The 10,621-nt window shown below is 49.9% G+C and overlaps 1 protein-coding gene across 1 annotated transcript; it reads left to right on the top strand.

The window, feature by feature from the left end:
• Nucleotides 1-756: 756 nt before the first annotated feature.
• Nucleotides 757-6,466, top strand: tmem170b (transmembrane protein 170B). Its single transcript, XM_003969225.3, has 3 exons — nucleotides 757-1,168; nucleotides 3,710-3,880; nucleotides 4,251-6,466. Exons 1-3 carry the CDS (start codon nucleotides 1,078-1,080, stop codon nucleotides 4,379-4,381), a joined length of 393 nt encoding a protein of 130 aa, XP_003969274.1. The 5' UTR covers nucleotides 757-1,077; the 3' UTR covers nucleotides 4,382-6,466.
• The last annotated feature ends 4,155 nt before the right edge of the window (nucleotides 6,467-10,621 follow it).

Here is a 10,621-nt window from a genome sequence, read left to right as displayed (position 1 = left end):
TGGACTAGGTTCAGTCTGGACTGGGTTCAGTCTGGGCTGGGTTCAGTCTGGACTGGGCTCAGTCTGGGTTGGGTTCAGTCTGGACTGGGCTCAGTCTGGGCTGGGTTCAGTCTGGGCTGGGTTCAGTCTGGGTTGGGTTCAGTCTGGACTGGGTTCAGTCTGGACTAGGTTCAGTTTGGGCTGGGCTCAGTCTGGGTTGGGCTCAGTCTGGGCTGTGTTCAGTCTGGGCTGGGTTCAGTCTGGACTGGGCTCAGTCTGGGCTGGGTTCAGCCTGGACTGGGTTCAGCCTGGACTAGGTTCAGGCTGGGCTGGGCTCAGTCTGGGTTGGGTTCAGTCTGGGCTGGGTTCAGTCTGGGTTGGGTTCAGTCTGGACTGGGCTCAGTCTGGGTTGGGTTCAGTCTGGGCTGGGTTCAGTCTGGGTTGGGTTCAGTCTGGACTGGGCTCAGTCTGGACTAGGTTCAGTCTGGACTAGGTTCAGTCTGGACTGGGCTCAGTCTGGACTAGGTTCAGTCTGGACTAGGTTCAGTCTGGACTGGGCTCAGTCTGGGCTGGGTTCAGTCTGGACTGGGCTCAGTCTGGACTAGGTTCAGTCTGGACTGGGCTCAGTCTGGGCTGGGCTCAGTCTGGACTGGGGGGTACTTTACGCGCGCATCCTTTTGTTCTGCATCCATGAATCGACGTCAGAGTCCCGCCGCTGCGTCTGCGCCCCCCCCCCTCGCCCCCTCGCCCCCTCCCTGAGCGCCTGGCCCTTTAAGGCTGATGTAGCTCAGCTAACCGATGTAGAAGGAGCGGAGCGAGCGCCCCACTGCCTGCCTGCACCCGCTGCCATCCCCATCATGGCCTCCACACAGCCGCCACCGGCGCCACCGAGGACGAGCCGACAAGCCAGCGGGCCTTCTCTTCCAGGAGCGGGGACGGACGTCAAGCCGAAGCAGAGGCACCGGTAGAGGCGAGCCGCGCCGGGGAGAGCCGCCTCACACCCTCATGCCACCCCGGTCTCCTCCATGCCTTCGGCCAAAGTCAGATCCAGCTCTGCGTTAGAGAGGGGTTCGAACCCGGGCGGGTGGCGGCGCGACCATGACGACGAACCGGGATTATTCTGTTAATCTGTCGGTGCAGCAGGTGCTCAGCCTCTGGGTCCAAGGCACGACGCTGCAGCACTTCACAGGTATGCGGGGCTGTTTCCGTCACGCATCCGTCCATTTTAAAAGCCTTTAAACGTCCGTGCGGGGTTCATCCCACAGCTCATCTCCAGCCACCGGCTCCTCCGGACACCGAAACGCTGCTAATTCATCTTCCTGCTGCTTGGCTGCGTTTTAATGAGTCGTAAATGAAGTGTTGACCCCCCCCCCCCCCTCGCGTCTTTGTCCTGGTGATGAGAGGCAGCATCCTCCACCCAGGACACTGAGATGTCCACCCAAACCTCAGATTAAATCTTCTGACAGTGGTGATTCTGATAAAGGGGGCATCAGGCCAAGCTGGTCCATGCTGGACCGGAACTGACTACAGACACCTTCAACTTAGGACATTTGTTGCTTTCTGCTTGTATTTTAGATAAACTCCCCATTTTGGTGTTTCAGCTCTGAATGATCTGATCTGTTGGGAAGTTCTACGAACCCACACAATCATGTCCAAGAAGATTTGGACATGATTGAAAGCTGCCCTATAGAATCACAGTAGGAGCTAGAAAAGGCTTGAGCTGGTTTTTGGCATGAAGGTAAGAAGGGGAAGAGGAGGACGGCTGGTGTGTGCAGGCGCAGCGGCGCCGCTCTGTCCTGTAAACAGCAGATTATCAGCTTTACTGGATCCCCGTGGGCCTCTGAGGTGGACGGCAGCTCACAGCTGGGCTGGTTCTGGTCCAGTTTATGGAACTCAGCTGACGTCCTGTGTGCCGGAGCGCGACGAGCAAGAACATAAAGGGCCAGATGATGGTGCTGAGTCAGCAGGACGCTGCAGCACACGTGCAGGAGAATGTTGCAGAGTGGAGCTGCATCAGAGGGCTATTTTAAACAGGGCGTGAACCTGACCCCCCCCCAGGACAGCGACGCCACAGCCCAGCGCAGGAACTTATAGAACAACACGTCAGTTATCTGCTTTTCCTGTTTAAGGTTTCACTTCTGCTCAGCCTCGCACGGAAAAATGACTGTTTGTCTTTATTACTAAAACTTCTGATTGATCCCATCATCAAAGAAGGTCCACACTGGTTTTACACCAGTAAAGCAAAGAGGCCAGTCTCTCTCTGTCTCTGCCTCTGTCTCGGTACAGACACAGTCATGTTGTCCTGCTGAGGCCTCATCAGCTGAGCTTTAGCTCAGTTTAAAACGGTCTTTTAACTTGTTTTCATTACATTTGTCGTTTCTAGACATAAATGACTCCCACCCACTGTTTTAGACATTTTATTTAGCCCTAACGGTGACACGGCCCAACCAAAAACCTAAATCTAAACAGCACATGGTGCCATTTTTGTGTTGGACATGATGGAAATGTGGTTTTGTACGTTTAGTAGTTCTGCTTCTTGTTTGTGTTGCTGCAGCCACAGATGAGCACAGATGTTTTGACCGTATCTTTTTTGGCTGTTTGCTGGTGTCGTGGCTGCACGTCGGTCACCTCTGTGGGATTCAGCTGTGAATCAGAGCTGTTGGACAAGATGGTCCTCAGGACAAGTGTCTCGTCTGCTTCATTTACCCTCAGTCTGAGGACTTCCTTGATAGGTCAGAGACGTGAACACGGGACGCTGGTGAGAGATGGAAGCTGGTGCGTCGGAGCGTGAAGTGCCCGTCGTGTCCCGCTGCGTCCCGCTGCAGTCCGTCCTGTCTCGCTGGAACATGCAGACGGACAGTAGGGGGGCTGTCGTCTGACTCAACCCACTCTTGCAGAACAAAGCGTCTTTGTGTCGGCGTCCCGTCACCTCTGTCTCCGTCCACCCTGACAGCTGTCCACTCGCTGCATTTACGTTGGTGCGCTGGACTGAACAACAGGCTTAGGTGGACAGCACCCGTCAGACCTGCTTTAGGGGTCCTCTGGGGGTCCTCTGGGGGTCCTCTGGCAGGGTTGGGACTTTGACGTCTCCTGTTGGTGCACCGCAGACGGAGGAACCTGCTTTGGTATGTTGGGAGGCCGAAGAGACGGAATGAAGGACGAGAAGACTGATGTGTCTTCATGCTGAGACCGTCACCCTCTCACCTGTTGTTCCACCACCGTCAGGGTCGGCTGCCTCCTAGATGACCCCTGACCCCGACAGTCTTCATCGTGGCTCTAACAGCATCTGCTCATCTCTGTAGAGCCAGAGTCCTCAGAACAGGAGGGTCCAAATGAGGACGGGACATTTGTCCTGTTGTTGACTGGTGGAGCAGAAAATTAGCATAAAAAGTTGATGACATGAACGAAGCTTCAGCCTACAATCTGTCACCTTTCACCAACTGTTGATAAAAGCAGAACAAGCAGCTCAGACCGTCTCAAACTGGGTGTCAGCACATATTTCATGGATTCATGGATCCTTCAGTCACCCACCTGATTTGTCCCAGATTCTGTGGCTTTAGGATGAAACTTTGCTCTGTTTGGTTAAGGTGCGTCTGATGGAGAAGGTTCTGCTCAGAGACTTGGACTCAAAACTTCTCGAGCTCCAGAAAATATCAAAAGAGAATGTTTGGGTATTTTTAAGTGTGTGTCTGCGATGTGAAGCTCACTGTTCTGTCTCTGGGTTCTGCAGAGATGTGGTACTGGGTGTTCCTCTGGTGTCTCTTCTCCTCGCTCTTCGTCCACGGGGCCGCGGGGCTGCTCATGCTGGTCACGCTGCAGCGCCACAGGAGGGGCCGTCTCATCACCCTGGTGCTGGTCAGCGTCGGCTTCCTGGCCTCCCTATCCGGGAGTGTCATCACCAGTAAGTGCACCTTTTATTCATTTTTAACAGACAGGAACTGACGGCGAGGCTGGGGGAGGTGAGACTTATCAAACACACGACAACGAATTTTTTATTTATGAGGAAGCTCTGATGCAGAGCTTCAATCACTCAAGCGATTCGTAATAATCGTTCGCGTAATCATTAGATTTTATCGTTTACCTGCTGCTGACAGCGACAGCGCTTTTATTTTTAAAGGTGTTGCTCACAGGAAGTGCTGCAGCTGCCCTACCTACAGGCCTTCAAAAGACTTTCTTCACTTCCAGAGCGTGTGTGCGAGTGCGTAGCGGCTTCAGAAGCTCACGTTCAGTTGTCCCTGGTCATTGCTGGTGTGTGCTCTTCTCCCTCTCAGGCGCTGCCGTGGCGGGCGTTTACCGCGTGGCAGGAAAGGACATGGCACCGCTGGAGGCTCTGGTGTTTGGTGTGGGCCAGACCACCTTCTCTGTCATCATTTCCTTCTCACGCATCCTCGCCACCCTGTGAAGACCCGTAAGGAGGTGATGACAGAGCCGGGAAGCGTGGATGGGGCTGGAGGCTTTGAGGTGCTCGTGGTGGCAGGAGCACCGGACCTTTAAGGCAAACAGAGGGACCTCGAGGATCCATTACTGCCACAGCGACTCTGGGGGAACCTCACTCAGACCCATTGTCTGCTGTCACAGACCGCGATCAGCGTGTGGACCTGAAGCCGCGATTGTGGCCATTTTCCGGTGTTGTTGGTGCCAACAGCCTTCTCTGGGACACCCAGGAGCCTCAGTGGCCACAGTCGTCCTGCTCTTCTTTGGTTTTAACGCTGCCCAGTTCAACATGTGGACATGACGCAGCTTTGAAATGTTGGGTGGAGTCTTTGGTATAAAGACCAGAAGAAACCAGCATCAGTGAGGAATTCGTGGAATATTCTGACCCATCCAGTAACAGAAGATAATCCCAGCCCAGTGTCTGTCCAGTAAATGTGAAGCTGCAGACCGTTAGCTTAGCATGACAAAGTACAAACGAGGCAGAATTGCTAAAATGTCTGTGTGAGTAGCAACAGTCTGATTTGTTAACAGGCTGCACATCTCATCTGTTTCATTCAGCACTTTTATTATCTAGTCGCTATTTTTAATACAATCCAGTTAATCTCAGATTTATTATTGTAATCTACGCTGTAAGAACCTTGAATAATGCAATAATAGGAATGCCTTAAACATTTCTGGTGATAATCAGTTTTTACAGCTTTCAGCCTGCTTAGAATGCAAACGTTGCAGAGAGCTAATCCCAAAAATCAGCATCACCCTGTGTACATAATAGAATTTATAATAAATCATTTGCACCAGTTTTAACTGGGAACTGTGACTGTCGGATCTAAGTGTGAGCGAAACGTTTGATCAGTCAGAAAATCTTGAGTCAGCATGAAACACTGACTGACTGACTGACTGACTGACTGACTGACTCTTAACACAGAAGACTGAGCTAAAGTCTCCTGATGGGACCAGTGAAGTAAAGTGTGTCCTTACTGGGGAGAAGCAGCAGAACCAGTGTGACAGGAATGACTGAAACTATCAGTTCAAGTGGGTTTGTTTGGGGTCCAGTTATGACTCTTCAGACTTTGGTTCTGGTCCCACATCCTTCCTCAGGCAGCCCTCATGGGTGGCTGCTCTGCTCCACTTTCACGTCTGCCTGTTGCTCTTATCCTTAATGTTGTTGACGTACAACCAAACCACAGTGTGGCCCAGCACTGATGCTGATCTAGATAGTTTGGTGATGAAACACGTGACTAAGCTACAGTATTTATAGAAACGGCTACCGTGAGATTTTCAATCAACTTCCTCTTTACTTTCATTGAAATATAGGATAAGAGCAGGTTCCGCAACATATTGATTGGCCATTTCTCATTACATAAATCCTCCCAAATCACAGAAAGTGTTCTTATCTCGACTCCCAGTCTGGCTGTATTTATTGCGTTTGGCACACCTTTGAATATTCACACCTGAAACTGAGCCAGTGTTTCCGGTCCAGGTCGCGTCTGCAGCTTCTTTTGGTCACTCTGTTGCAGAAATGTTGGAGTTGTGAGTTACGTAACCGACAGGAGTCACCTTCAGTACCAGCTCGGCGCTCTAGAGGGCGACGTTGCACCAATGACAGAACAACCACAAGAGCCGCGATGTGGTTTCATGTGATTAAATGTTGCTCGTGACTGTTGAAAGCCCCCACAAAGGAAGTATAATAGAGTTAGATTCCCCTTCAAAGCCACTGAATAATCAGCATGTTTCTATAGAAACCATCCTGAATGTTTGAACTCAATTTCAGGGACTAAACATGATGACACACCCGTCGTCATAGCAATGATGTCCCTGTAGCTGTGAGCAGGGCGGATTCTGTTGTTGCCGTGTGACCTGTGGGGTTGGGCATGTGTTTAGGTCAACCATGGGGGGCTGAATGTTGAGGGGAGCAGGTTTATGAAGCTGTTGCTTATGTCTGCTCTGACTGACTGTCCTGCTCTGACTGACTGTCCTGCACTGACTGTCCTGCTCTGACTGACTGTCCTGCACTGACTGACTGTCCTGCACTGACTGTCCTGCTCTGACTGACTGTCCTGCACTGACTGATGGTCCTGCTCTGACTGACTGTCCTGCACTGACTGTCCTGCTCTGACTGACTGTCCTGCTCTGACTGATGGTCCTGCTCTGATTGACTGTCCTGCTCTGACTGACTGTCCTGCTCTGACTGATGGTCCTGCTCTGATTGACTGTCCTGCTCTGAATGACTGTCCTGCTCTGACTGATGGTCCTGCTCTGAATGACTGTCCTGCTCTGATTGACGGTCCTGCTCTGACTGGCTGTCCTGCTCTGAATGACGGTCCTGCTCTGACTGACTGTCCTGCTCTGAATGACGGTTCTGCTCTGACTGGCTGTCCTTGTCCTTGACTCGGCTGTAAATACTCAACATGAACAAATAACCACTGGATGACCTTTGGATCATCCGACACGGACAAACAGCCCACACGTAGTGCCAAGATCAAGCTGTGTGACTGGACCGAATGGACAATCCAGCAGGAGACCATGTTGTATAAAAGCCACAGTCGTACCTGTAGATTATGTATGATAATATGTTCTTTTTTAATTTTGTACCAGCTGAAGTGCTGATATTTATAACTGGCCTGTTCCTGTGCTGAAGGTTCTCCTGGACAAACTCCAGCCACCTGAAATAAAAGACCTTTTGCAGTAAAAATGCTGGGAGCTGTTTCTGTTTGCTGCATCCGTCCGTCCCCAGTGAAGAGTTCAACTTCTTCTCTGTTCACCTGACAACAGTCACACAGGAACCTCCAGTCGAGGCGGAGGACGGGTAACCCTAAGCCTAACCCTAAGCCTAACCCTAAAGCTAACCCTAAGCCTAACCCTAAGCCTAACCCTAAGCCCACAGAAGGACACCTCAGTGGTCTCAGACCAGTGCGGTTGTTCCAGACGTGCAACAGCTAAAGTGTGACTGACATGATATTAACAAGAAACCCTTTTCTTCTTGTCTTTATGGCTATTTCAGCCTTTAGCCAGCAGATAGTGATCTGAGGTTGCTGCAACCATCCTCAGTCCAGTAAAGATACCAGGCCTCCACACCGCAAAGCCCTCAGAGTCTTTCAGAGCTTTTTTATCTGGTAGCACCAGTTTGGACAGACCGGGGCTCCGTACGTGCACGGCTGTACGTGCACAGCTGTGGAGGAAGTTCTCTGTTTGAACTTTGTGGTCTCATGTTTGTAGCGACGAGGGCAGGACCTAATAAAACACCGACCCCGGACTGCTTGAGCAGACACAATCACGTAGCCTCATAACTGGTTTGACATTTCGTGGCTGTTCCAGCAGCGTGTTTTTGCTCCTGGCAGGAGAAGGTCTGACCGTTGGCTGGGAGGCTGGTGGCTCGTCTGAGCGAGTGTATTTATAATGCAGAGCGGAAGACGAGGAAGTGCTTTGATTAACTGTGGTGGAATTTAATCAGGTGGATTTGAAAGGCTGCGGCTGTTAATCACCTTGTTTGTTGTTCTTTCTTTGTGCTGTGGCAGAAAACATCTAACCTTTGACCTCTGAACCATAAGAGCCTGAAAACCAAAAGTCTCTCATAAGCACCAGGAGTCTAGCTTTAGTGTTGGCAGTATTAATGTCCACACCTACGTCTGGTACCAAGCTTAACCACAGAAACCAGAACCTCTACTTCTGGACTCTGACCAGCCTTCCTGCCTTAAGTCCCTCTCATTGTTTCAGGTTCTCTTTTGTTGAAATGTTTCTGCAGCTATAAAAGTCCACAGAAACCACCAATGACTGATGGGACCTCTCAGCTTACAAAAACATACGAACACATCCAAAATAAATCTTCCCTTTCATCGGTCCAATTCATTTATTAGGCAACTAACTCTGAACGGGTGTGTTGAAAACCACAACGACTTTAGTATTTCTGGAGCAAACAAAGAAGAGGAAGCTCATCATTAAAGTTCATTAAAATGTTTCATTAAATGTTCCAACATTGGGTCAGGAAGCAGTTCAGCTTCAGCATCATCTACTGGCAAGTTCTGGCCCCTCGGGTCACCTCTGGAGGAGGGCTTGAGAAGGATGAAAATAGCTTTGATTCTGAAGTTTGAGAGAAATCTCAGAAAATCTCAGCACTGAAGACACTTGAGGAAACCAGGCCAGCTGCAGGCCGGCTGAACCAAGCTGAACCAGAACCAGGCTGAATCATGCAAACAAATCAGGCAGAGATCAGGGCAAAAGCTCGAGGCAAAAGGTACCAATCAGGACAGGAACAAAGAAAATCTGGCACAGAATGTAAAGGGGGCGTGGCTTAAATAGGTCCAGGAAGGTAAGGAGACACAGGTGAAATTCCTAAACTACTTCAAAAAGTACAATTAGTGACACACAACCAGGAAACTGAACCGCCAAAATAAGACAGGAAACACACAATAACAAAATAAAGTCAGAATTTCTCTCCATTTGTGCACAGAACAATGCTACGCAGCTATCTGGGCTTCATTTCTCCATGTGGGGGGGTGAGATTCTTCATGTTCTTAGATGTGTCCCTCCGTCCCATCAGCTGAGACACTCGCTGCTATTGTCTCATTACTTCCTTCACAGGAAATACTCGAAAGTTGAGCGCGAGTGCAGGCGAGGGATGGCATGTTTGGTTTCTCTCAACAATGGCTGGAGCCCATCCAGGTCACTTTCCCGGCACATGTCTTCACCTCCGTGACCTCGCTGCCCCTATGATGGCGTTTATAAAGCTCAGACAACAGACAAACAGTTCCTGAGGCCAGTCTCCAGCAGAGGCTCGGCCTGCTGTCTGGGCCAGGCTGTGACTCCTAAATAAGGCCTAAATAATTAGCATCTGTTGTAGCTGAAACTTCGTCTTTATGTGTGACACAATCTGTTCATGTTGCAGAGCTGTTACTGAGTTTGGGGGGAAGCAGATTACTGTTTAATTTGATCATTTTAAAGACCATACTTGTGAGGTGAGGCTGTGTGAATGGAGTGATTCCAGCCTCACCTGTGTGTGCTCCTGCTTGTTTTTGGTTCAGTTCAACAGTTTAATGTCTGATTTTAAAGGGAGATGATGAAGTTTACTCTCTGATCTGACTTTGTTTCCATTTTTCTTTGTCTTTTTCTCTCCTCTATTGTTTTGGACACGGTGCTACGTGTCCTGCTGGTCCGCTTCCCCTCGTTAACGATTGCTGTCTGCTGAGGGACCATTGTGTCCACCAACAGCGGTCGCAACACACTACAGGCAGCCACACTCTGCACATAAGAACACAACTGCAAATAATAAACCTAAAGAATTGCAATGATTCCTTTAAAAGTAATTAAAAGAAAAATACCTTTAATATTGTCCTCATATACAATATACATTTATAGTATGCATGTTGGTGTTATTCTGTATAAGGACACCAGGGGGCAGTATATCCCGCCTGTGCGGCTGCTGGTTACTCAACCCCGTCTCTCATTACCCACTGGGATCCCGGAGAGACTCACTATAAAACAATAATTAAACCTCCATCATGTTCACTTTTTATGGATGGATGGATGGATGGATGGATGGATGGATGGATGGATGGAAATGAAGGTCATTTTCATTTAGATGAATTAGAGTAAAACTTATGGTTTCTTTAGATCTGTTCCTTGGCTCCAACATTAAGAAGATGGCTCTTCTCTAGATGATCTTATCATGATCTTCTCTAGACGGATCTGCTCAGACTCTCTGGGAGAGCAGCATCACAGAGCTGGTTGGCAGCTCCTCAGACTGACTGAAGGCTTCCTACAGCAGTTTATGTAACATGTTCTTGTCTGCTCTGGTCCTCCAGCATCTGCATCAATAATGGATTCCTGCTGAAAACAGCAGACGTGGAGCATGGCTGCTCTTCAGGAGCTCCATCTCTCAGAACAGTTACATAAGAGCAGGGGTGGCTCTGAACTCTCTGAAGGTGCAGTGGAGACCAGGGGGTCCAGATGATTGACCACAATAAAGCTTCTTCTGCTGTAGGTCTCTATTATGCTCCTGCTCGTGCTCATTAATCCAAACACATGTCATTAGGCTGTAATAAGAACTCTGCACATCTCCATGGTGACCCCGGTGGGTTAAGGTGGCAACGTAAGGGAGGAGGGCAGTGGCGGCAGGCCAGGGTGGGGCCTTTCTGCCCCCCAGGCTGGTCTGGACTCTGAGGTTCTGAGATGTTGCTGCTGCCTTGGACCAGCGAGAGCAGCACGCCTCACC

The sequence above is a fragment of the Takifugu rubripes genome, chromosome 12, assembly GCF_901000725.2.
Source record: "Takifugu rubripes chromosome 12, fTakRub1.2, whole genome shotgun sequence".
In the NCBI taxonomy this organism is placed as follows: domain Eukaryota; kingdom Metazoa; phylum Chordata; class Actinopteri; order Tetraodontiformes; family Tetraodontidae; genus Takifugu; species Takifugu rubripes.
Note: the sequence above shows the minus strand (reverse complement) of the source record. Positions and strands in the feature narration are given on the sequence as shown.

Excerpts from the sequence above, each read along its gene's own strand:
- tmem170b (XM_003969225.3), top strand. The coding sequence starts at position 1,078 with ATGACGACGAACCGGGATTATTCTGTTAATCTGTCGGTGCAGCAGGTG. Across the intron at positions 1,169-3,709 it reads GACGCTGCAGCACTTCACAG|AGATGTGGTACTGGGTGTTC; the intron begins GTATGCGGGGCT and ends TGGGTTCTGCAG. Across the intron at positions 3,881-4,250 it reads ATCCGGGAGTGTCATCACCA|GCGCTGCCGTGGCGGGCGTT; the intron begins GTAAGTGCACCT and ends TCTCCCTCTCAG.